We start from the raw sequence: 27866 nt of genomic DNA on the forward strand, positions 1-27866 counted from the left end.
TACTCCAAACAAACCTTTGCTTCAGGGGAAGCAGTCTCGAGATACATCAAGCATCCGATAACAAAATTTGAACTAATATTAAACAGAGCTAGTTGGACTTTGTGTAGAACGTCAGGTTTGAATTCGAATCAATTAAATTGGAGATCAATTGGATCCTAGACAGCTATCGGCGTTCAAGCAGTGAAGGTCTTGGGTATATTGACTGAAATGAACAACATAGATAATTAAAGGAACTGCCTACAAATGTAGGAATATAAGCAGTAATAAACAGAGACTCTCTGTTTCAGAAAGAGACAGGAATAATAACCAAACCTGGGCATTTTCTTGGGCTTTTGTGTACATCAACTATTATAATCCTCTGAGTACTTAATCTAACAGGAACTGTTTGAGACGACTCTATTGAGATAATCTGATGAAAAGATGAGGAAGAAGAAAAATAAGAAGAAGTATTTTCCAGGAACAAATTCACATTGACATAAATTTCCCTACCAGGTCTCTAGCACTTTTGAGAAAGCACAAACATTCAAGAAGAAAATGTGCGTTCTGCTTTTGAAGAATTTAAATTTTCAGCAAAATCCCCTCTCTCCCTCTCCTTTCAGTTTCCTTACTGGAGCTTCCACTCGAAAAAAATAAGTACCTTCCCTGCTCTTATCTAAAAACTCTTCATTTTCATACCAATCATCGATAATATGACAGCATAAATAGCTGTAATCCGTAGCGCTCGGTAAACATCGCCTTGCCAATCGAACAATGCGGCCAGAGTTTAGCCCATTATCACTCGCCGAATCGCACTCCATTATAGACCAAATTTTCCTTTCCAGCCTGTCTAAGCCCGTCGAAAACTTTGATTAGACGTCTCGCAACCGCGGTTCTTTCCGTACCTGCGAGGAATGTTTTCGAAAGTATGCTAGAGCTTCCCCCACCGGCAGCGTGAAGCATTTCCGTCAATGGCTCTCGAGCGAACGTTAATTGTGCAAACACGAAACTATGGGCAAACTAAATTGTGGCAGCAAACTTTACCAATACCAATAGAAGTGTTGCTATTAGAGGAAACAAACAAAAAAAGAGGAAGGTTTCTCACATTTACACACACACACACACAGAGAACGTGCTTGTGTGCTGGCGGGCATGGCTGGCTCGAGGATGTTGTTTACAGCGCACGGCGTCGGTAACTGGTTCAACCGAAAATGACCACAGCATGGTTAATATAATCATGACCCCTAATCAAATGCATCCATAATTAATCTGTTTGGCGTTTGCTGGCGGAGCGCAAATCGGTACAGACACAGGCGGAGGTACAACGACACACAACACAGCAAAAATCTGACAGAGAAACAAAAAACTAAAACAAGAGTTCGATGGTAAGCGACAACGGCCACAAATCTAAGCGTAACTCAAACAACACGCGGGGCTCAGTTGGAATGAGGGCTGATGGTGATTGTGTCGAATTCGTTCATTCGCACCTCGACGGGTTGCGTTTGTGTTGGTAGCGCGAATCCTTGCCTTGGTTGGTATGTGTTGGGGAAAAAAGTAAAGAGCTACAACCGTACGAAACATAGTAACCGCTGAACTTTACCCAGTCCAATGTGCTGTGTGTGTGTGGTGTGAGTATTGTTACAGCAGCAAAAGGGGCAGTAAAAGCTTTGCACGAAAAGTGCATAAAAATGCAGACATGTGTGCCGTGTGTTCTGTGGTTTGGATGAGTGTGAGTGAGTTTTTTGTTTCTTATTTCTCCAATAAAGTCTGCTGCGTACAGTAGTGTGTATGTGACGGGAATGTGAACGCAAGTGCAATTGATGCTCGTACAGACTGCAGTTATATGCATGTGCTCCCGATGCGTTCGATATGAGTCCCATAAACGGCACGTTTGTTACCGAAAATTAACGATAGCACTAAATTATCATACCGATGTTGGCTGAAAACCAATTAACTTGCGAATTTTGGGCAGTTATACTTCTCGAACAATCCAATTTATGGTTCCGCAGTTCTTCGTTTTGGCAAGCTCGTTCGTACTGGTGAAAATGAATTTTAATTAATGGCCTGAATTTTTGGTGCATAATGAATTTCAAACCATTTGATAACTGTCTTAATGATCAGCTATATATCGAATTTGGAAGGAAATAGATGAAAAGTGCGAACAGTTCGGCTACAGAGATACTTTGAAGCAGACACTTCATATTCGTTAATAGCATTTCTGTTTTGCCCTCTTCTTTCTTTATAGATCACACAAAACAATGCGACAAGTTAACTAACTTAAAACCAGTGAACACCGTGTATGCAACCAAGTGTAACAGAGTGTGTAAAGTGTATTGTGCAGAAACCAAACTCGCGCTCACGATACTGGTCAGGGTAAATTGAAGTACTAGACTAGAATAAACAAAACACAAAAACCCAACGCGAAGGAAACATCAAGATAACAAAGTGTATACCAGCTCCACGCACTGCTGGCCGTATACGGACAGTCGGGACGGGCAGAGCGCACCGATCCTTAGCATCAATCCTTTTCGTGCCGTGTCCGCAGTGCATTACAACGACGTCAAGATTTACTCACCGACGCCTTTAGACGCCTCCAAGGCGTTAAAGCTGGAGGACGAATTTACCGGCATGACTATGCCCGTTTATCCGTCAGCCGATAAAATGAAAATGAGTACTCCGAGCTGCTTTCCCGGTCGATACAGCCCCACCTACAGGGGGCCCGAGCAGATGCGACGGTGTATGGCGAACCCATCGGTAAGTTGATGTTTGTGTTTTTCTTTAAATACTTTTACACTTTTTATCATTTCGTCTACATTTAAGGTTTATTATTCGAGTACGTTTTTATCACACAGTATCTTCCATTTTCACACATTTAGACCTTTAAACTATGACCTTAAACAAATCTGTGAACGGGAGAAACTCCCGAGTGTTGGAAAAGGGTAACTTTGTGTAGGAAAACATTAAAAATGAACGAGCCAGTGTGCTCAACAGCAGTAACCTTTTCCTCTTTGTTTAGGGCTTGTTTCTGTTTCTTTTTCTCAAGAGATCATGCTAAAAAGCAATACTAAGATAATTAAAGCTGACGCCTGCAAAGGGTTCATAGGAAACTATGATAAAATAGGATAATTTACTGTCTAATTTGTTGAAATAGAATTGTGTTTCTCCTCCTTTAATTGGTTACATATAATAATACATATATGGCCTTGATACGCTCCACATGAGAATCGATCCTGTCCGGCCTTGTAGGTGCTGGGGCGTCCACCGTATTGACCACATCAGTGAAAATTTCCCAAGTGCTGCAATTTATCATTTTCCAACGTGGCAGAGGAGCAGCGTTTGGTCCAGGAAATGGATCACCATTTCCTTTCCCCTTCCCATAGCTAGTCAAGCGTAAAATCAAACTTTCATAAGCTATTGGGTCCTCGGGCCATCTGCCCCTTTACCACAATCCACACCCCCCTCAACATCCGCAACGGGCTTGTGCCAATCCTTACGTAAGCGTGTCGGTCTAAGTGCAATTGCCTAAGAGTGTGATGTCCCCAAGCACGTCCACTGCTGCCGGCTGCCCCCTCCGGAAAGCTCCCTATTTCACCGTGCCGGACCGTCCGGCCTAGCGGAAGCGTTGATGATAATGATGGTCGATTGTTACCACCTCCGGCGAAAACGGGGAGGGAGGGGGGGGAGGGAAGAGGATACAGAGCAGGGCCATGGATGGACATTTGGCCGGATTGCCCTATTTTGGCGATGAAATAGCAATGAATAACCAATGCACCGGGAGCGACTGGGACTGGGAGCCTTCGCCTCGGCGTTGGGCCGGCGGGTAAAAGTGAGATAAATATCACGCGTACTGTGGTGTACGCGGCACCAGGACGTACGTGGCCACAATTAGTGCGGGAATTGGTCGCTCGCTTCGCAAATGGTTCTTCTCGCTTCATTAGCAAAATTAACAAAATTAATCAGTGTCTCCCACTGCGCCGAGCCGTCAATCTTCGTCTTTCCGCCACGTCGACCGCGTATAGGTGGACGTTGCCAACTGTGGATTTTACCGGGTGTACCACAGGGTGACTGGTCTCGCTACGTCAGGGAAAGTTGCCAATAGTTTCCTTTCGCAGTGGATCCGGCCGTTGAGCTAAAAGTAAATTTCAATAAATCTTCTTTACCTGCCTAGAACGGCCTCTAGGGGAAGGTCTATTTTTACTTCAAATTCTGTACCCAACAATGTAAGAGTTGTACAGAATTGGTTGAGGTTACGCTTCTTTTTATTATCACAACAATAAAGCCTAAATCAAGTAACGAACTTCGAGAAAAAAGTTTATAGTATCTCAATAAAATAAAATGAAACCCCTTCACGAAAGCATGTCCTCATCCTTGCTTTGCACAAAGACACGTTTTCTCCATCGTGCTGCGGCAGCTGGAGGAGTGATGGGTTTCGAATGTTTGCATTTCCCGCATCAGTTCGATAAAGTTAAATTGTCCAGCGTTTGCCAACCGGAGTCCGGCATTGGTCAGATTTATAGTCCACTAAATTGATATCCGTGGCTTTAATTTTTGCGGACCCACGGTTTTGATGGTCGGTACGTGGTCTGTGCGCTGCACACGTTTACGAGTGTCCCCGTGCGCAGGACACGCGTAGCCTTGGTGAAGTTTAGGATGGGGTTTCCCTTCTTTTTACACTCGCCATTTGTCAGCATACGGTAAAATAATTACGAACCAGAATGGTCGGTTTTATTAGGTGCTTCTGACAACTGCCGATCCCGAACGTGATCGAGCAGAGCTTAGTGTAGTGGCATGCAAATCAATGTACAGTACGGGACCGGTACGCATTGGTATAAAACCCAATTGGATAGTTTATTTCTTGCCAAACTGTTGGCGTTTGGATGTTGGAAAATTTATGAACCATTCATCAGCGAATGTTTGTCAAGCTTTTCACTCACTGAGGGCAATATAAAGGGAATTAGCCAGTACAGCTCGCGGTGCGATGCGAAAACGTGGTGTTGGAGATGTTTGCGATTGAAATTTATTTACCTTAAGTTATTTATGTTATATTTCTTACATTACATATTTATTTAGCATGTTTATAGGATTCGTACTATACAAACAATAGATTATTTTCTTGAATATGAACAATTATTTTCTTGAACATGGTTTCTTGAACAATATCGACTAAGTTATATTTTAATTTTAGCAATATTTTAAGCTCCCGGAGTACTCCTAGAAGAAGCATATTAGCAAGAGTAACGTAGTAGGTTAGCTGAGCCGAAGAAATAAGTAGCCCTTGCCCTTGTTCCACTAACTACTTAGTCAGTCCAAATCACGTAAACATGATCGAAGATGTCCGATAACAGATTACTTGTATAATATGAATAAGAAGACAGCAATATTGATTTAATCTCCAGATGGAAAACTTTACTAGACTTTGTAGTCAGTTTTGATGGTGTAATAGTCTCTGTTGAATTAATGTCTGAGACTCAGACAACACTTAGTCTTGTTTGAAAATTCATAAAAATATCACAAACATGAGATCCTCGTTTTGGTTTTATTAAGATTTTTATTCAGTTTAAGAGTCCTGTTACTTTTTTTAGCAACACAGTATGTATTGAGATCGACCCAGTGCTTATGGCAATGTTCTTGTATGCGCAAACAAACGAATTTTCATATATTTGCTTATCTTATTGACATATCCATCTCTTAGTTTTATTTTTATAATATTCCTCATGCACCGTTGTGACAATGCTATTCTTTCTTCTTGCAACTTTCCTTCTCCAGAGTCGATTCCTGGAGGATGCATCGCTGATGTGTAACTCCTGGTCACCTAGGCATAATGTAAGTATTTCAACGTTCGTCTGTAAACTGCACCCCAAATGCTTTACCACCAGCCCACCAGCCCACTCTACTAGCACTGTTTCGTGTGAGTTGAACTGCAGCGTGATAGAAATAAGAAACTAAACGCTTTACAACTTCCGGAAAATACAGTTCACTGGAGTTGAAGTGAATAAAACCCAACTTTAGATGTTTTAGTTTCGCTCTCCCTTTCCTCAACGGTTGGGCAACCATTTTTTACCTGCGCCCAAACCATCGAAGTTCAACGGGTTGTAAAAACGGAAACTCCACCGTTGCTAGCACCCGGTCCTGTTTAAACCTGAGTTTGACGATCTCGAAACTACTTCGCTGGTCGTCGTCCTGCACATGACGACGGTCAGCCCCAAGCAACGGGCCTTGAAAATGTTGAGGTTTTGTTTTTATTTTTACCATCTCCTCCATCCCTGTACGCGCTTTGTAAAACTTCAGACTGCAGGCTCATCCACCAGTCACCGGGACCGGATGAATGATAAAAAAACAACACACTCGCACATGTCCTGCAGGCCTGAATTTACTCGACGGTTAAAAAAAACTCAACTTGTACGAACTTGGTCTGCGTTTGCTCTTTTCACTTCGCAAGAAAAGTTTACTGGTCTCGCGTGTTTCTCTTCCCAGTACCTCCCGCAGTGCTTCGTAGCTTCCGGCTTAACATCACGAGCGAGTATCGATCCGACTCGCATGGCACGGGAACCAACACAGCATTGCACACAGCCATCACCAGCGTGTGCAGTATGTGGAAAACCAAACTGGATACGGTAGAGGGGCACGATTACACGATGCTGTTGCCCTCTGTTTTGTCACCGTCTAGTGTCTTCCGTGTCATCCGTATTGATTACTGTAATGTTTTAAGTGTCGTTTGAGCGAGAATGTCGATTCCGACTGTCACCGGGAGGCCGAGAGTTGACATTTTTCGAGTGGGATAATGCTAAGTTCTTTCCGGTGTCTTTCCCCGCCTGACAGCAATGTCAAGCGGGCTGGGAAACATCTGAAGGCTTCTAGTCTTCGGGAGGAGTTGTAGCGTTTACCGAGGGCTCTGGCAAGTAATTGGCATGGAAATGTGCCACAGTTGGGATGGTACTTGCTTGGCATTGTTTTAATCTCGTAAGGTGGGGAGATGTTTCTATTTTTGTTTAGTAGTAAGGAAGCTATTTAAAGCTATTCGTTACATTGATTTGGTTTAGTTTAAATTCAATGTACTTTTTCATTCTGAACCTTTACAACTCTAATAGCAATCCTGTCAATCAGAACCTGAATGCCACCTAGTTAATCATTTGAGTGCAGCGACTGTACATAAACATAACACGATGCGTAGCTTCATCTAACCACCTTCTGGCTTTCGTTATTAATTGTTTGAATAGAACTAGGCCATACGGTGCGAATAGAATTGAATTACCATTACTAGTAATCAAAATGAAGTTACTATTTCCCCCCACTTTGCTGGTCGAAAATTCAACTCACTTGTCCTTGATGCTTTCACCTATCCGGCCAGGTGTTGACAGTGGAAGACCAAAATAAAAACAATGAGTTGACAGATTGATCCTAATGTTATGTTACCATTAGTGTGGAGTGGTGGAAACGGGAGGTTTGGATAGATCTTTGGGCAAACTTCTGCCCTCACTGTTGGACCACCTGTCATCGCTGGCTGGTTATGGTCGTTACGAGCTTTCGAGCCTTATGGTGTTGGACAGGTTTGTTCCGTTTTTTTCTGTCTTTGGAGCTCTGGAGCGCTGACGGTGACACAAACTCCACCACGACACGTGTCCGCTCCGTCGCCGAAAGTCTATTGACATTGTTTAATGTGATTACGTTATTTCGGTGCCCGAAAGCGTTTTTGATATATGATGTGTAGCAGCTATCAAATGTTGTTACAGACCATCGAAAGCGTACCACACGCGCGTCAAATTAGTCGCAGGAAATGTTATTGTCACTATCGTGCACCGTAGCGAGGAAATATTTTCATTCGTGACAGGTGGTAAAAAACAATAACTGTCCACCTCGGCACACCAACTGACCAACATGTCATACGTACGTAAGTTTCACCTGCTACCGGGAAAAAAACGTTGTGGGGGAAACGTGTATTTTTGTTTTTTTCGTTTTGTTGTCTTCAGCTTCAGGACACATCAGAGAACATTTTTCCCCGAAACTTTGTTGCGGGAAGGAACCAAATATGTCACTAGTAAGTAGCCAGTAGAGGTGAACGATTGGAACGCGTGTAGGTAGGAATGGTGCACTGAGGAGCTGACAGAGCAAAAAAAAAGGAGAGAGGGAAACTCCAATCCCCCATTAGCCAACCCTCAGCAGAAGGGTTGGATATGTTCCCTAGCGTCCATCGCGTTTCATTCCCCTTACCCTTTCTGCCCGGATACTGCAACGGGCACTTTTCCATCGGTTGGCACATGTTTCAATTATCCAAATTATACGCTCGTCTACTTCAATGCACCGCGGCAGTATTTGCACCGCTTCTCGTCAATCAAATCGTCCTACACCACACACACACACACATTAGGGTCACATGAGAGGCTCACTGTGTGTGGTGCGTAGTGCGATGACGCAGAAATTTTGACAGCACTCAGAGCTGCTGGAAATTGCAACGATTCTCAAATAGTTGTACTTTTACCTTTCGAAAGGCCAACCGTCGGGGCGGGGCAGGTGAAACGACCGGGCCGGGAAAGCTGGCAAGCAAATCAATGTTGAAATAATAAGGGACGAAAATATGTTTCAGTAGCAAATAATGGCCCGGGTTTTCGGGATCGAGTCCCCTTTGCTACTATTCCGTCCCATGCTGCCTGGTGCGGTGAGAGCGGCAGCAAGTGTAAATACAATTTTCCGTCCACGGCCCATGGTGCCGGCGGATGGAAGTGGAGCGGGAACGCAAGGCTGCCAGCAGACCACCACCCCTCAAGCTGCAGTTGTGTTCGCCCCTTCGCTTCGTAAAGCCTATAAATACACCTGTTACTGTTGGGAAGTCCTTCAATAAAAATAAAATAAACTCACTGCGGAAAATAAACCATGATATAGAGCGGGTGGGCCTTGATGGACTGTTGCACCATACTTCATACGCACACACACACACACCGTGCCACCCTTCCTGAGCAACCCGCAGCACCGTAAGAGCTGCGTTAACGACAACGGGACCCTTTTCTTTTCGGTCCCCTCGCGCGTACCCCTTTTTTTGTTTGCCGCCTTGTATGCTCCGGAAATGGGTCCTCGACGGAGTTCGCTCCTAAATCTCCCGTAACTCGGCACTTGGTCCTTTCCCCACAGAGAGATAGAAGGAGAGAGAGAGAGGGGGTACGCAGCACACTGTACAGCACACCGTGCACAAAAGGGAGGGATTTTATTTCCCATTCGCCGCCTTTCGCTCGCTCGATGATGATTTCTAGCTTTTGCTGGGCCCGAATTTCGGTTGGGGCGTAATGTTGTAGCTTCTTCCCCGGTCCCGGCACTCTTCGGCTCTTCGATAAATTTCGTCCGAGCCGGGAGCAAAAGGGTGAGACATGCACTTGACATCAAGTGCTTTTGTATGATAATTAACAAATTTATGTAGCACTTCGCACGATGAATGTCGATGGTTTACGGTTTTATGTGCGGTGTACTTTCCTTTTTTTGTTGTTTGGTCTCGGGATAAGCAAACGGGTTTACCTGCGCTAACGAGAAGCAAATCTTGCACACATCAAAGGGAATCTTTTCCTGTGTTCCTTGATACTGTTACGTACCCGTACTAGGACCCTCCCAATTGTTACACTGTTAGACGAAGGATCACACATTTCTTGTATGAGTGAAGAAGAAGAACAAACTGTGATGAGAACAGTAATTGCACGTAAAACGTGGCGGGGAAAAGTTTTGAATTTTCCAGCAAAGGGTAATCCGTCAACGCACTCAACGCTTTCCGTCCACTGATATTGATCTTGATTCGTAAACGTTTTACCGGCTACAAAATTATGAGGTTCAGCTCAACTCCTTTCGCTCCGGGTCTCTGCGGCCCTTCTCTTGGTGTAAGCGGTAGGGTGAACGGCTCACTTTTTTCATTAGGGAAAGGGAATTCAACTGTCCCGCAGCGACATATGCTCCAGTTCAAACAGAACACTATCGTGACCATCGTGCAAGTGTACTTTGCGTTATTGTTTCGCTTTTCCCCGGTTTCGAGTGGTAAACGCGAGCCACTATTACAAGAAAACCACAAATAACATCCGGTCACGTGTCTTTGCAGGCCCTTGTCGTAATGTCTAGGCCCCCCTTGTAGAATCGATTCGACAGGTTGGCATTTTGTTCTGCTTCCTTTCTTTACCACTTCCTGCCTACTCCCATGCTACCCACGCCCGAACGAGTCATCATCCATCAAAAATCAAACATATGTGTGCGCGTACATATGTACGTTTTTGTGTCCCGCCGCATGGTGTAACCCTCCACAGTAAGGTATCCCTTTTTTCCCACCGATACGCTGTTCCACCTTTCCGGCACTTCCGCTCCATTGCGTTGTGTGTAGTGGTTTACGAAAATTACAAGTGGGATATTGCTACTGTGGCCCAAATTGGATCAAATGATTCGTAAACCGAACACTCCACCGCTTGGTGAAAGTTTGCGTTAAATTAGGATTACCGCTGCCTAATGCCAATATATTTCTGTAGCTTCGATTTCAGGTTTTTTGCTTCTTCTTCTTCTGGGGACCCCTTCCAGCGAAAAGGGGAAACAATATCGAGCACGGTAAACCCAGGGGCTCAAGGTTCGGTCGGTGTCGGTTTGATTGAGGTTGAGAGAAGTTGTACGGAAGTTTTATTCTGCTGTGTTGTGCTCCCGTTTACGGTGCGGGCGTTATTGGTTCACGCTGTTCGCTTTAAGTGTGTGCTTAAAGAAATGACAAATTGGCTCAGGAAGAGAAAGAATTGGATGATCTTCTCAGTGTGTTCCATTGTAAGGGGTGGTTTGGAATTAAGGTTTTATTGGAGATTAAGGAGATCGTGTTTATGAGTTTATTGATACATTGAGATTTGATTCATAGTGCTGGATACAATAAGATTTGATGAATAAATAATAAACTAAACATGGCAATACAGCTAGAAGCTTTGCTGTCTAGAGTTAGACAAGTGCAATGGTCTTTTCCATTGTAATGTTCTTGTATCAAACCTGTCTGAGCTGGTCCTAGTTTAATTGAAGTAAAAAGAGTATAAAGAAATAGAAATGGCAGGCTTGGAGAGCTGCAATACACATATGTGTTCCTAATTTAATATGCAATCATCAGGATTTAAGCGTTTAGCTAAAAGTTACATCACACCGTTACCTTTATATGTATAAGCCTAAGCAGTCTTAGCTGAATAGTTCTGTACCAACCCCCTGAAAAGTCTTATCCCGATTACGTTTTCTTTAAGATATGCATTGTATTGCTACCGCCATAAACATGTTGTTATGACTAATCGTAATAATTTGGTTTGATGTTTTTGCTCATCCTGCTCTGATGCTCAGATTTGCTTACATTTCCGTAACATTTCCGTACGTACAATAGCAGTTAATTTTAATGTTCAAATAATAAACCTACTCGCTCAAAATCGTTAAAAATCATTAAAATTTGAATGTCACCACCACAAATATGCTATAAATTTTAACCATCCCACCGTAGCTCAGAACAGTTCCACACCCTTCGGCCTATCCCGTTTAGCTCATCTTTTTAACCCGTATCAATTCTAAAACCCATTTGCAGCAGATCCACTCGACCGATGTCGGGGGTAAATCCCTTACGCTGATTGTAAAATCGAAATGTGACAGGTTTTCACTGCGCTCGACCCTCGGCTCGGCAAAGTAGAAGAGTGAGAGACAGCTGGCAATCTGGTGGCAAAATTATTACAAGATAACTAATAAGCTTTCCAGCTTCTCCTGCTACTCTGGCCCCTGGTACCGGGAACCCTGCGTTTGCGCGTAGGACCGGGTTAAGCCCTAATGCCGGCACACCGAAGCGTGCCCGCCGTCATCATCATCGGCACCATCAGCATCATCGTTGGCATGGTCTCCGACCGAAAAGTGACAATTAACCCTTTGATTTTGCCTGCTCAAAAATGTTTCCGCTGGGACTGTTGACGTTAATTAGAAAGGCGTCAGCATGAAATTTGATGGTCAGATGGTTGGCTGGGTTTCCGCCCAACCGCCCCCGCCCGCCCGGGCCTTTGCTAGCCGGAATGGAAATTTATCGTCCACTTGATGAAGCAGCGAGTGTTGCTTGAGGCGATCATGTGGATTTTTAATTGTGTAGAAAATATCGTTTTGTTGCTCATTTAGGTTTATGAAAAGTTTGGCCCCGATCCCTCTCGAATTTTCGCCGAACCCCCTTTACCGAAAACTTGAAACTACGGTATCCGTTACCGGGCTGGTGGGCTGGCATAAAAGCGGCCACGGGCAAAACCAGGCACCACATACATTATGCAGTTGAATCTAACACTTTGCACTCATACACACACACACATAGTCGTTCATTTGTTGATGTCGTTTGGTTTCGTTCGCAGGGGGACATCTTTTCGGGCCTGAACGATGGAATTTTGAGCAGAGCGGAAGCGCTGGCCGCTGTCGATATTGGCAAGCATCAGAACAATCATCCACAGATGGCAACGCAGCTAAAGCATGACGTCATGTACCACCATGGGATGGGCGCGCCGCCACAGAGGCCGCTACAGGTAGGTGATCGACATTGACCCGATGGATGGTGGTAGTTTGCAGTGTGGTGCGTGTAATTTATGAACACAAATTCGTTAATTAATAATTAATTAATATTAGAGGAGGAGTGTATTTAGTTGAATTGTTGTTCTTAATGCAGAATTTCTAGACTTCGGAGTTCGAACTTAAATAAACACTCACAAGATGCAAGGTACAGGTACAAAGCACTGGGCGGCTCCATGCCTCTTTGGGGATATTATATATGCAAAATGTCACTGTCAATGTCATCAACAATTTTCACTGGAACAAAATCCATATCATCAATGTCATCAACAATTTTGACTGGAACAAAATCCATGTCAGCGTCACGTACTCGACAAGTGATAATCAGAGGTGATGCTCAAACAGTTGGTGTGTCCAATACATTTGACGTTTGTGGCATTTTAGCAACCTACCTTTGGTCAGTCACTTTGTCATGACTTTTTTTTAATGAGTGCGGTTCAGCAGAAAGGCCACTGACATAATCATAACAAATTCCGACTGAAACAAAATAAAGTCAGCGTCACGAGCTCTACTGTGATGATCAGAGGTGAGACACAAACAGTTGTTGCGAACATCACATGCTAGGTGACTTTGTGTGCAAGCAACTCATGATCAGTCACTTGGTCGCGACATTTTCGGTCGGTGATAATCACGATAGTCAAGGGAGATATACGGCGCTTGCGAGTGGTCCCAAGCAACAAAATGAGCATGTTTTCTCGCTCTGTTTGACACGCCAGACCATCAAACCAGACAGAGCGAGAAAGCATTTTGTTGAATGGAACCACACGCCAAGTTTATGCTTGCGACGGTGTTAAGATCAGCAAGTCAGTCAGAGTAACGCGTTAGACTCAAGCATTCACATGTCACTTTTGGCATGTCATGACGCACTTTCATTGATTATCAGCAATGAGCATCAATCAAATACGGATATGTTCCTTGTTTTCGTTGGTGATCATCACGTGATGCTCATTTTTGAGCACTGTCCCCAATAATGGATTATCAGATAAATATGATTGTTTTAGCAGTTTGATATAGTAGCTTTATTAAGTTAATTCTGTATTAGAATTTAGAATTGATAGATTTGCATATTAATCTGCATGCTATAAGTAACATATTTTTATTAGGCGGAAAATTTTAATATCAAAATAGAATTGGTTCGTTGGATGTTCTTTTATTACAACGTAAACTTTATTAAATCTACGAATTGAGGCTCAAGTGCGACGGATGGATGGCTTAAAGTTAATGATAGAATGAACAAAAATCCAATTTAAAGTTTTGCAATTATAATAACATTTTGTATTATACCAACAAACAACATTGAGCAGGGATAACTGAAGCAACTGTTTGATGCGTAACTTTGTTCCCTGCACAAGTAATGTGCATAATCCAGCTAATTCTAAACTCATCATCGAAATTCTAAACATTATATAAAACTGATTACCACCCGTACAGCGGACTAGCATGAGATTACTGTAAATCTTGCACGATAATTACAAACGATTACGGCTTTTCAATCGACCAACCAACGTAGATAGTCGATCGCCGTAATCCTAGACGCAGGTCCCGCTGCAAGTGGAAACCGAGGAAAACTCGGAACCAGTTTTATAATTATCCTATTACACGTACCCTACGGCAGGAAAACAATAAACACCCGCAGTTCGGTAGACATTTCCCGCTTGCCAACTGTTTCGGTTAGTCGTGAACGGAAAAAAACCCCATAAGAACCTGTTGTAAGATTGAAATTTAAACAATCAAACCAATCGTAAGCTTGTGCTGGGATGGGGAAGCGAGGGGAAACCGAGGTTTACGCCGTCGATGATGCCGTCAGCCATTCATAGGGCCTTTTTCGGGTGGATTAAAATAATTTTCAATTTCCTCCCGGCGATTTGGTGCGTACCGCGCGCTCGGTTTCCCTCCCTACCTCCTCCCCACCCTCCTCTCCCCAGCTGGTTATGGTGTTTGGCCTTTTGCTAACCACCGGAACGAACCGGCAGCCAGCCGGCCCGGCCCCGCTTCTGGTCGTCGTGCCGGTGGTGTAGCAAATGTGATTTTTGCCGTGAGCCATAACCACCCACCGCCGCCACGTTCCGCGCCTTGGCGGTGGCAAATAGCTGGAAGGAAATTGTGCGTTTCCCATTCTAATTTGCCACGATTGACGTGGCACGTTTCTGGCCGGGTGCCGGGTGCATGATCGAACCCTCCCCTCCTCGTGGAATGGTGTGTTTTTTTTACTGTTTTCACTGCGTCGCTTGGGCGAACAACAACAAGTGGTGTAAGGTTTTTATATCCCTTTTGTTGAGTGGAGTGGTTTTAACGCGCGCGCCCTACACACAAATAAGACCCGTCCGCCGTCGCAGGAAAATGAACCCGCTGGAAAGCTAAGCTCACGCTACGGGAGCAGGAGAACAAAAACTCTTGTGCAAAATATTTGAAGAAGTTAATAGAGAAAAGAAGAAAAAAATAGCAAGAAAACACACATACCCAGACACACATGTGGTAGGGGTGTGTGAGAGAGAGAGAGCGAGAGAGGTTTTGTTTTGAGTGTTATAATGTTTGCCCCTTGGAATGTGGTTGTACTCGGTTCTATTGCTCTGGATTTTCATTCGTTTCACTTTTATTACAATTACTTGCCCTTCAATTGCCCCATTCGGACCAGCCACCTCCGTACGCAAGAAGATTTCCATCCCGTACGCAAACACCAATCGAGCGGGGCTAACAATAAAGCAATGATGGGGTTGGGGCGGGGAGGGGGGGGGGAGGATGAACTAATGGGCAAGGGAGATGGCAAGGGGAAAGGGACCTGTTTGGAACCCAACCTATTCACAATTCCCTCGGTCCGCATCCCTCGGTGCGCAAAGGGCCGCGCAGCAAAAAAGAAAGGAAAACAAGGAAAAACTTACCCATTATTACCTTCGGGGAATTGTAGCGATGGGCCGAGGACGACGACTTCTTCTCGTTTTGTTTCCCCCAGCGGGCCCATTCAATGCATAATATAGCACAACAATGGAGGTTTGCTGTTGATAAAACAGTTCTCAAACAGTTTGCTTCCGCTTATCATAAGCGGGAGTGTGTGTGTGTGTGTGCGACCGATCAAACAGCACTGCTTTGGTAAAGAACTGCTCCAAAACACATGTAAATTTTCCGTGTTCGTGGTCGTCGTGATTGGGAACAGTGCTGCATGACGTTACCCGACCTGTTCCTTGAGGGATCTCTGTGTGTGTTTGCACTTTGGACAACGTCGATGGTGACGCGACACTCTTGTGCGTTACGACATCTCTATTCTCCCGTGGCCGCGACCCGCCGTCGGGCGGCACGTGAACGACACGTGACCCTCTCGAAGTTCCACATTCCCTCCCTGCCCGTGTGTACAGTTCCTCCGCTCCGGCGCAAAAGCCGGAGTGTAAAGATATTTTGTTTCAATTGATATTTATGATTGCCGGTACACACAGGAACACACGCACGTTTGCTGTTAGTTTTGTTGCTTCTTAACTGGGAGCAATGGCGGGCAGGCGGCAGGGACAGGGCTTGTCGCTTCCCGCCTGTCGATCGTTTCCTCCCGCGCCTTTCCCCGTTCGGTTGTAATTGATCACAAACAAAATCAATTACGGTAATGAGAAGCAAACGAGAAAATTGCACTTTACATGACACACAGGAGGCCCCCGCTGTTCGCACCACGGTACGTCATGGCACCGTTGCTCGTGTTTGTGGTCCCGGTGCGCCCGCACGCCCCGTGTCGATTGCCACAAATTTAACGGCTATAATGTTACGCGCCGTCGTTGCAAATTGTTTTATAGTTGTTTTTATTTGTGTCTTGTTTTTATCATGCTTTAAGGGAACGATTTTCGCCCACAAGCCAATCCAATAGTGGAGGTAAGAGGTTTAATGCAGCAAGGAGTAACACTTGTGCTTTTGGTCGAGTCGGTTGTTCCACTGCTTTTGGAGTTTGGCGAACACGATTGCCGTTGCGTAGTGGAGCAATATTAAGGTTAATGATCATTTGGAGCAATATATTTGGGCAGTTTGAGCTAAGTCTTTTCCGAAGCCATGCAGTAGAAAGTATGTTGCAAAGGGAAAGGGAACGCAAAAGATTCAGGGAACGCGAAACTGCCACATGGCCTAAATCAGGTCGTGCTTGTGCTTTATTTGTAGCTCATTCATGTAGATTTTATTTATTCTTAATCAGCTAAAGAGAAACAAAGAGCTTTTTGGTGCACATGTTTTTAAAAGGTATTCTAAAATACCATAATTTCGGTACCAAATGGCAGGCAGATTAATAAGTATATAACTATCATTCAAACTCTTTCTCTCTTTTCTCTCTCCCGATAATTGAACGCAAACAATCCTGCAAAAATTGTGGGATAATCATAACCGCCCCCCCCCCCCCCCGTAGCAAGGGCTGGCTATCTGGCTGCATGAGACTAAATAAGTCTCGAAATCCTGTATAGGCCGGCATGTCCGCGTAGAACGTTACGCCAAATAGAACGATTGTAATTGATTGCTATTAGCAGTGGCGGATTTTCCTATATGCGGACTAAGCGGCCGCTGGGGGCTCCGGCCTAAAGGGGCTAAATCTCCAGATGTTAATTCGTTTGTATAAGCGTTTAATTTTTTTTAAATAATGCACATATGAATGGAAAACTTTAACTTTCTCAAAGTAGTACATTCTTACAAGTAAGTGTGTAGAATGTGTTGAAAACGTTTAGAGCAATCAAAAGCTGTTAGGTGCTTTAAAGATAATTTTTCAAGGCCTAGAACATACTTTCCAACTCTTCCATATTAGCAATAAAACCTCTCATGACAAGAAAGCATGAAAAAGCTGCTGGAACATTCATTTTTTTCAAGAACTTCATTGACGGTCTCAATTGGAAGGACGACAAGTCTACAAATACGCGTGTACAGGATAATCATTGTCAGATATTTGAATTTCAGGCAAATTTCATTTATCTATGAAACAGGAAATCACGATAACTTTGTGCAGTGGGTTTCACCTCTCATATACATGATAAAGCAAACAAATGCATAGCAATCTTCTTTACAAATAAAAAACTACAAAAGAGTAATGTTCAGGGCAACTGCATCTGCACAAACTGCAATCTGCAACTGCATAGACCACCTGGATCAGTACTGACATTTCTGGAAAGTCTGGAGTTTTAATGACGACAGTTAATATTTTCATTGTTTACATTTCAATCCACACCTCTCTTAGCTTATAAAGACGACCAAATGCGTATTTGTTATGAAAAACTTCTGTAGAAATTGAAAAATGTTTTTCGCCAGACACTGGCTAAAAATGGCTAGTATTTGATCATAGTTTTGATAAAAATTCACTACCGCAAACACCGATGACGGACAACCTAAAATATGCAAAATATGAAGACCTGATTACACGAAAACTATAGATACTATTACATTAATGTAATAACTGCCATATAAAAGGACAGAAGAAAATGAATCCTTAACAAATTCAGGATTATCTAATTGGTATTCGTAAACATGCGAACAGTGTTTTTTTTTATATTGTCACATTTTGGGGTCTTTTGAGGAAACTAGGGGCTCTATTTCGATCCCCCGCTTAGGGTCCCGAGATGAGTAAATCCGCCTCTGGCTATTAGTAGCAATATTTCTCTTAAACTGGCCAAACAACTTATACCTCATAAATTATACCTACTCTTAAGTGAGTATGTTGTACTCTGGGAACTGAGGTTTCGTGTATTCCGTGTCATCATAGTCATAGCCAAAATCATCAAGCGATTATGTGCTCTTTGCAAACTGTTTGTTTCGATGAATTCTTTACAGAATATGTCACAGATACTATCTTGTCCATCAAACATTTCCCTTGCTATGCTAATGAAACCATTCGGAGTCGATTGCGATACAACATAACTTCAAATGTACAATATGAGACGTTCATCGAATTCGGTGAATGGTTTTAAACTGTTTAAACAATGTTTCTCCATGCGTACGAACACAATGAACCAAAATGTAGCCGCCCCAAGCCGGAAGTGGGCACCAGGAAGAGGCATAATTGTTTGTGTGCTCCCTACTGTTTATACTTTTAGTCATTGTTTATATCCAACAAAGCCTTTATAAATCCGCAGCAAATCTTGCATCGCCTTGGCAGTGTAGTGCGGTCCCCGTGCCCTCCTTGCCTCTCCAATCAATGCGTGCTAAAGAAGAACCCTGCGGGGGCAACAGCATTGGTAAGCTTTACAAAACGTAACCACAAAGCCGAAAGCACCCTTCTTCGCCCCGTGATGAAGCGTGATCCTGGACGAAGGCGAAGCCCGGGGAAGAAGGTAGGTTCTTGTTTAGGCAACCAAATCTCATTCCCGTCTCGTCGGCTTGGGCCCGGTTGGATCATACTAATGTTGCCCTGGTTGGTATGCTGCTGCTGCTGCTACTGCTATTGCCGCTGCTTCTTACAACCTCCGAGTTGTCGAAAAGCATAAGCCTTCATAAATAAGTAATGAACGACGAAGGCGGCACCGGTTCGGCGAGCGAGTGCGCGCAAGCTGGGAGGAAACAAGATGGTGAAGGTTTTGAAAAATCGATATCAACATCAACATTCAGTCAGCTCGCCGGGAGAGTGGGCCTGGGAGAGATGAAACAAATTAAGTGTGCGACGCTACCACTCCTGATCCTGCCGCCGATACGCACCATCACCGGCGGTAGACACTTGTCCCCGGCCACGTCGCTCACGAAAAGCGCAGTGCCCCGACGATGACGACGAGGCACGATTCCATTTGATTGGTTAGGCAAAACTTTGATGTAGGGACAATGATGATGATTTATCATGGAGGTTTTTAAAATAACTAACTCTGCGTTACATGTTGCGTTGAACTAGATGGACAGCATGATGACGATGATGACGATGAAATTGTTTGCGGTCTGTGTCAGTTTTCCAATGGGGAGCTATTTGTTTTGCCCGCTCCCAACAATGCTTGATAAGCGAGTTAAAAGGAGCAACTCGTTCGTTGGTTCGTTCGTCCGGCCACTAGCTATTGTGCGTAAATAAATCGATATTGTTGAAATTGGGGTGAGAGGCAGATGCCCGTTTTCATGCATTGGAAAGGATGTTCCATTATAGCTGGAGCTGGACAGTCCGCATATCCGCACCATTGGCTTGGCAGGATCATTTGAATAAATCTATTCCACCGGACCCGATTGTCCGTACCCGGCTCCCCGGGTGTGCGTAGCTCGACATCTCCGGCCGGAAACTAATCGAAACGGGTCGCAACAACATCATCCATCCGGTGCTCTCACGGCAGAGGAAAGGGCACCCGTGCTGGAAAGCCTTTTAGCATACCGGAAGCAGTGCGCCAAGCGTACCGTACGAAACGAACAACACCGGCATGATTGGGCGCGGTGTGCGTCTGCGCGAAACACACCGCCTTTTCGCCCCATTTCGCCCCACGTCCGAGCATATTGTGTCTGGGGTTGGCATCGGCATTTGGCATTGTTCATCCCGGCCCTTTCCATCCGGGTGATTGCGGGCCTGGATTGCTATTCGCTACGGTCGCGCTGCGAGCGCTGCTCAGCCATTTGTATCATTCCCGAAATGATGCCGCCCGGAAATGGCCATCTCGCCGTGGCCCAACCAACGGCAGGCACGCACGGAGAGGATTCGTTTCGTTTCGGCCGGCCATTCCGCGTTCAATGGGAATCATGCCATTTTCGATTCTGTGTTTTTATCTGTTTTGTGCTTTTTTTGTTTTGTTCAGTTTATTGCGAGCTAACAAAAAAAGGAACATCACAAACACAGAGTAAGAGAGAGAGAAGGCATGAAAATGAAATGATAAAAAAACGCAGCGTAGCATAAAATAAATTGAAACAGGTTCGAAATGGATATAAGTTGAGGTAAAAAAACAAAAACGAGGCAAGCGAAGAAAAAAAAAGGAACAAAACAGCAAAGAGAACAAGATCAGAGGAGGGTAACACTGAGCCGCGTGGAGGGCTGTGTGACGCGACAAGTGAATGAATGAAGAAAAAAAAACCTAAAAACCAACAACAACAAAAAAAAAAAACACACACACACACACACACACTCGTAGGCTTCTCTGGCCCGCCGCCTTTCTTGGGAAGTGAATTTATTTTTCAGAGCGGAAGAAATATTCATTTAATGAAAATATCATAACGCGGCCTGGGTGTTTTTTGGAACTGGACCGGGAACAGGCGATGAAAGCCGAATTTGAAGGAGGGTTTTGTTTTTCTTTTTTAGGGGGTTTTCAGTTGTTTTTTGTTTGCTCTCCGTTGCGTCTTTGTTCCGTGAATCATTTCGCACTTTACAAATGGAACTAATTGCTAATAGACAAACTCGAAAAACAGCAGTTAATTAAATTAGGTAGGCCAATTTGTTTTGGCCCTGATTTATGCTGCCACTAGTTGGTACTTAAAAGCAGTGGCGTGGCAGTGAATCATCCCGGGAAGGAATTATTACGAGCGTTTGTCATATTTTGCTCAGCAGTGCGTACCGGCAAAGAGTGGCCTATTACTTACTGCGTCTGATCTGTATCTGTTACAGCAACACTATCAGTACAACTTGTCAATAATGCTACCCCTGACAGCCTTTGGCCGCGAATGCGCATTCTATTAGCTGCGGGTGAAAGTGTTCCGTTCTTCCCTGGATTTTGATCCCTGCAGACAGGGCCTACAAAAGCCTACAAACATTAGCGCAGATTTATTGCCCCGCTCTCAGTGTAACAGCTACCCGTCGCCCCGGCTATCAGTGCGCACCGATCTTAAGCACTTGATGATGCGTTCGCTAATAGGATTTCTATGATCTTGTTCCCATTCCAATCCATGTGTCAATCTGTGCACTTGGCTAAAGAACACACACACACACACACACACTCGGCTGACACTTGGTGCGTTACGGACAGATGCGCTTTTTGGTGTTTCCTCCGACCTTCAGCGTTTGCATCATTGTTGTATCTAATTGTTCGGGTTATCCGGGGCCATCACGCCTGAACCCTCGCGGGAAATAAAATGCGCCCGAACCCTCGCCACGGAACCGTATGTGGCGTGGAAAGCAGCCCCTGGCCTGGTAGTGACGACCGGCTCAGCAATCGCTTGTACGCGGGGAAGGTGTTGAAACGAGAGCAAAGATGTAAAAGCTGAGCAGAACCAGTCAAAACAGCAATCACAATAGGGAAAATCCTTTCAACTTGTGTCCTAAGAGCGAATAAAAAAAAAAACAACTCAGGCCCAGGATGATGGTTTTGTGTCTTGCCTGTTTGCTGTTGTTTCTGTTTTACTTCCTTTTTTATTCACCTTTTTTCCCCCATCAAAGAGGGAAGCGAATACACACAGCCACACACACACGGACACAGAGAAAGATTATGCACTCCGGGGAGAACTCAATTGCTTTTATAGCGTAGCGTACGGCATAACAGCAACCTGGAATGGCAGAGCCCATTGACGGTAGATCCAAAAACGGTAACAAGGTTCCTCTCAAATGGTTCTGCTCCCGTTGTAGGATTGCTTTTTTAAAGGGATTTCAAATGGATTCGCTTCAACCGCCCCCATGGTTGCATGGTCGGGTGGTGTTATAGTATCTGACAGTTCGTTACGGAAACCGGGCTGCCCGTTTCGCCTGGGTCACATTGCGGTGCCATTGCGAAATACCTCAAGACAAAACAAGAACAAAAAAAGGGTCAACGATGCCATTTCTTCACTTCACATTGGTAACAAGTTTTTTCCGGTTTTCAATAAAGATGTAAAACTGTCTTTTAGTGTTGGAGTTCATGCCTTTTCCCTTCCCGCTCTCCCGCGTTGGGCGTGTACCGTTTTATTAGACTGTCTTAGGACTCGTAAAAAACGGTCGGATTACGGTCGGTGCATGGTTTGGTGGTGATCTCGTTTCTCGGTTTCTCCCGGACGTTTGCGGAAAAGTTCTTGGCTTCTTCATTTCTGCAACAACCCCACGACCGTACCCGAACCGTGTATCCTTAGTGGTGGTAGGATTATATCTCTTTGTTGTTGAAATTTGGTCGATGATGCTCCTCTTTTGGTACGATACGATAGGTTATCACACACACACACACACACACTCTTCCACACGCACTCAGTTAAGGGTGAGACATTAAGTAACTCCCGTAGTGCTACCACCGCTCAACGGTTGGAAATGAAACTTCAAAACAATCGCCAACACCCATTTGTTGCTGGTGATGTATCCCTTCCACTGGGCGAACGCTGGAGGTGCACCGGACGCGGTGTCCTGCTGGACTTTCTGTCCTCTCCCCAACCTTTGCACCTGCTTGTACGCAACGATAGAGGGGAGGGAAAGATTCATGCGAGTACTTCACGGGGAAGAAGACACTGTACTCTAGCCGGCCATGGGAAGGGGACGAATCATTTTCTTTCCCTCTGTGTCAGGTGGTATAGAGTTCTTCTCCCACCGTTGTTCCCTCTCTCGTGATTACCGGGGGTACCCTCGTACGATTGCGGGCAATTTTCGCTGCTTCGATCGCAGACAGACAGTGGGACGACTTTCGCCGTAGGTCCTTAAAGCCCACTCTACGGGCCGCCCGACCTGTGTCAGGTGTGTGCGGTTTTCATGTCGACAACACGGGCTCTCTACACGGTTCGGTGCACAACAATCAAACCACTACGGATTGTGTGTGTGTGTGTGTGTTTTTTTTCTGCTATTGCTGCTACCTTTTTCGGTTAAACTTCCCTCGGCTGATGTATTTTATCGCGAGGGTGACTTCTTGTTACGTGCTTGCGGCAAACCTGTTACGGGTGCAAACGAGAGAAAATAAAAACAATGAGACTGTGCCATGGGGAAACAAAAGTAACTACATCAAAGACAGTCGTCGTCACCTCCCGTCGCAATGCCCACGGCCGCCCACGACGTTGCAAGAAAATGAATCCAAACGTAAGTCTGCTCGCAAGGTGTGCATTTGTTTCTATTTACCTTGGGCCGCTCCTTCCGTTTGTCGGATTGTTAGTCGCTGGCGGGCCCAAGCCACGGTGCTACTTGTAATTGTAATTTATGGATCGAATTATAGCCCCTATCTCGTAAAGGTTACATTTATTTCAATTAGGACGGATTGCCTCCCGTGCTCGAGCATATCCCCCCGTCCCCTCCATTTGCCATTTTCGCTACTACAGGCTTTCATCTCCGAGGTTTACGAGGAAATTCGAGCTCGTGCAGCAAAAGCGCATTCCATGCCAGTAGCGCCCGGTGTGAAGGAATTAGTGCGCTCAACAGGCATCCGGGCACAACAGGTCTCACAACACTGTCGCCGGTGGTGTGGAACCCAGGAACCCGTACCAGAACCGACGACATGATTAATCTTCTTTCGGCCTGCCGCCGCACACTCGCTCGGCCAAGGAGCTGCTGGGTTGTTGAAGTTTGAACTATGACAGATTAATAATTACACCGTGCAAATTAATGAGGCTCATCAGTTTTTAGAACGCGTTTGGTTGTATTTTTTGCCTTTCCTTTCTTTGCTGCTACGGGACTGGAAAGTTTACTTACCGCATCCACGCGGGCATGGGAAGGGATCCCGGCCCGGACCAAAAAAGGGTGCCTTTTGACAAATGAGCGTTGCCCCTCGGGCGGCAAACCATATGATGAGCGTAATTAATTTACACGGGCAATTCATTACCGCCGTTGCTCAACAAGCCATTTTGTTCTGGCTGTGTGTGTGGTAGTTTATTCTATTAGTAAACAATGATTGACCGGTGAGCGGCACGGCGAAGGGCGGGAGACTCAAGACAAACGCGGGCTTTGCGGTCGCTGGTGGAAGCAAGCTTCTTGCGGTGTTTGGAACTTGGGATTTGGTCCTTAATCATTATGAAAGCGAAATTAGCCTAAGGGAGGTTTAATATGTTTAACAAATCACTGAGTACAACTAGAATGGAGATGCGTTTCATTACCATTCCTTTTCAACTGCTCTTTTAATCTATGTCATATGTCATTGTTTAAATTAGTCATTTCTGGCAGTTCAATGGTCAATCTCAATAACTACTCTATTTATGTGTTTTTTGTCCTCTAATCTTGATATGTTGACTTTACTGCTACTGGCAAATTCGCATGTTTGATCGATAGAGCACCCAATGTGGATTTCTCTGATTCACTGTGATTGAACAAGATTTATTGTTGCTTTGTATATTGACGAACTTTGCATACAACATTGTCGTTCTAAAAGCAGTAAGTTACCTTCACTTTCTGCTTGGATGCAAATTTAATTTCCCAAAACGTCTTTGCCCGGCTTGTAGCAACAAGCAGCTCACCAGTCAAAACAGCCCTTGGACAGGACGATTTGTACTTTCGTAAATGGATCGAAAACAAAGACTGCCGGTAATCGGCTTTAGCGTGCAAGCTGACATGGTCCAATGTTCGACCATCTCCGGTCAACGGATTGACTCCCTTTTACCAGGAGAACTGAAACCAACATCCTAATGCAGTGTTTTGTAATGGACTCACACACACACACACACGCGTACACGAAGAAAAAGAGGGCTCAACCAAAAGCACCATTGCAAAAAATCATACATCGTCGTAATCGGAAATAAACCTGTAATGCTGTCCCGGGAAGTGGATAAAATAATAGTAATAAATGCGATTAAAGTATGGGCCCGCAAGGATGGCAAGGATCCACATCCCTCCCGGTGAGTGCTCGATGATAATCTCGCGGGCCCTGCTCTGCCCGGCCGCTTCTGTCCTCGGCTGTGATCCGTGTCGGCACCATGTCCCTTGAAGCCTTGCTGTCGGTGAACATCTGTCAACATTCAAGTGGCCAGCAAATGCTCTTTGCTTGCTGACGTGTCAACCCGGCCTGCCGGCCCACTTCAAAGTGTTAACGAACGGGGAACAACGGAGCCAACAACAAGCAAAAAAAAGCGCAACCGAGCGCAATTCAAAAATTGACAAAACATCCGAGGGCGGGTTGCGCGTTTTCTCACATCCTTCCAGTGTGGTGCAGATTAACCATTTTGCAGTAACGAACTACAGTCAAAACACAGACAGCGGGTCATCGGAGACGCTTCTGCCTAACCCTTGTCGCACTGTGTACGCGCGGGGGATGATAATTTACCCCTCATTTGAGCCTGCCGGTCACGAGCGAACACTACGGAACAAGTGTAGCTACGCTTCGTAAACGGATGGGCGTTTTCGGCGTAAGTGAGCTCGCTGTAAATCTGGCAACATATTTTCCCTTTTAGGCGTATTTTCCCTGACAGCTAAGGAGAAAGAAACAACAACAAGAAAAAAAACAAGGGGAAAAACAAACAAGTTTTCCTCTAGTTTTCCGACCCCGCAAGGAAGAAGCAAAATAATAAAGACCACCGCACAGGAAAACCGCCTCGGCAGGCTGCCGTGAAACACTGGCACTGCACAGGATCAACTGGTGTCCTACAATATTTTTGCATTATCCGTAACCAACTTGTTTCCGGGGCCATGAATAAATTTGCCAGGCTCGATGCTCGATTTTAGGGGGCCGCGGCCCGTAACACCGTTCGCGAAGGGTGCCGAGAAGGGCTGCTGAACGCCTCGATCTCCTTGTAATTTGTACGTAGTTAAAACGTTTGGGAATAACTTTTCCATTCGATTGTGATGAGATTAAAACATGATCCGCATCGCACGGTGGAAGTGGTTGCCTACCGGGCGCACCCCAATTCGATTGCTATTATCCTTTATTTCTCCGAGGCGAGGCGCCCAATACACATTATTTACAAATTACCACCGTAATGTGTGACGTATGCTCGCTCTGTCTCTCGCTTTGAGTCTGCTGCCGTTGCTGCTTGCGCTGGTCGGATAGTACGGCAAGATGAAAAGGGGTGGAAAGGAATCAATCGCGCCGTTTCAACTGTTGTTTTTCCCCTCATTTTGCCGTACATTCTCCGTCTCTTCTATCCGCACATTTCGCAATGAATGTTAGATTTGGCTTACAAAACTTGCTACGCCGTCTAGGGCGAACAGAAGGCAAAGCACGGCAAATACATCTCGGATGGTTTCTGCTCACTGTTGCTGTTGTGGCTGCAGAGCGTACTGACCGTTTCCCAATAGATTTCCCGCTACGACCCTCCTGCCCTTTGCTTCCATCGTACCGTACTTTCCCATTAGCTGTTTCGCTGCGACCAAAGTGGACGAAGATGTGGGGTTAAACAAGGTTAATGAAAGGCAAACAGCAACAGAAGTTTGTAGGCAGATGGTCTTGGGGACCCGTCCCGAGCCCGGGTCTGCGGCAAGGACAAACAGAAATCTCTTCGCAACAAAGATAGCGCGGCGCAAGAGTAACACGCTTCACTGCACAAAGTCACCGCAGTTGGAACAGCGTGAAATGCATCGCCGGACAATAGCTAGCAAGGGATGGGAGCTCCAAAACCACACTCACACAGGGTAGCCAGGACACACTGTCGAAATACGAGCACTGTGCGGGAATGTGCAAGCGGAATCGAATTTATGGAAAACATTCACGCATGCAATATTATAAACAGTTCGACGCTGGTAAACATCAATTAACTTTTATGGCGTGCTATCGTTTGGCGTAAATTAATAAACCGTGCGTATCGGTGGCGCCGGCCCATTATTAAAACGGCTTCACGGCCATCTGTTTGCGTCCGACCGAGATACATCTTCGGAAAATTGGTTTGCAAATAGTAATGAACTTGCCGGCACAAACTACGCCGGTGTCCAGCGGTGTATCGGCCCTGGCATATGTGTGTGTGTATTGCTTGCTGCCACAAATGGGAGCATATTTGCGGTTTGGTTTAATATTCATCCCGGAATGGTTTCAGGTCCACCACCACCACCACCACCGTGGCCGTGGGCCCGTGCAGCACATTATCCTTTCGGCCGTACGGGTCCCGGTTGATCCCGGTAACGGTCGGGTGCGATAGTTAGTGGCCGTAGCAAATGAAATGCGGTGTAATTAAGAAGTGGGCAAATTTAAAATGGCTAACCTGTCGGTTGGAAGGTTATGTTTGGCCCGCTGAGGTACTACGACGAGTTGGCAGTGCCATTGGGCTTACGGAGTGGTTCGGTATAGTTTTATTTTTCGAGAATTTATGAGGGATATGCATTTCCTGAGGATTTAATTACCAACTCCCAAAATAATTTTCCTGTAACTGACTGTTTTTTTAGATAAGTATTATTTCTTGACATTCAGTTTTAGTAGCTTGAGTAACTTGATTTACACGTTACATAATATTAACTCATAAACAGGATAGTGTCCAGGGGTCATCCAACAAATGTTTGTTGATGAAGACAACTGATACTCTGAGACTGATATTTATTGTTCTTATTTTACTTATTAGACAAATTTTCATCAATACTATATTTCCTTTCGAATAACCTTATAAGTCACATTTTGTTGAAAGAGGCTCTTGTGGGTAGCATTAGA

At 45.0% G+C, this 27866-nt stretch overlaps 1 protein-coding gene across 10 annotated transcripts in view; it reads left to right on the top strand.

The window, feature by feature from the left end:
• Positions 1 to 27866, top strand: part of LOC120896834 (inhibitory POU protein) — a 50393-nt gene that overhangs the window by 16750 nt on the left and 5777 nt on the right. For 4 of the 10 annotated variants that reach the window (XM_040301300.1, XM_040301301.1, XM_040301299.1 and 1 more), the window contains exons 2-4: positions 2222 to 2730; positions 5743 to 5799; positions 12327 to 12494. In XM_040301300.1, coding sequence (XP_040157234.1) covers positions 2605 to 2730; positions 5743 to 5799; positions 12327 to 12494 — 351 coding nt within the window. In that variant the 5' untranslated portion in view covers positions 2222 to 2604. Of the gene's footprint in view, positions 1 to 1598; positions 1710 to 2221; positions 2731 to 5742; positions 5800 to 12326; positions 12495 to 27866 lie in introns of those variants that run through there. The other 6 variants (XM_040301305.1, XM_040301306.1, XM_040301307.1 and 3 more) reach the window with 3 other exon arrangements.

Source organism: Anopheles arabiensis, chromosome 2 (assembly GCF_016920715.1).
Source record: "Anopheles arabiensis isolate DONGOLA chromosome 2, AaraD3, whole genome shotgun sequence".
Classification (NCBI taxonomy): Eukaryota; Metazoa; Arthropoda; class Insecta; order Diptera; family Culicidae; genus Anopheles; species Anopheles arabiensis.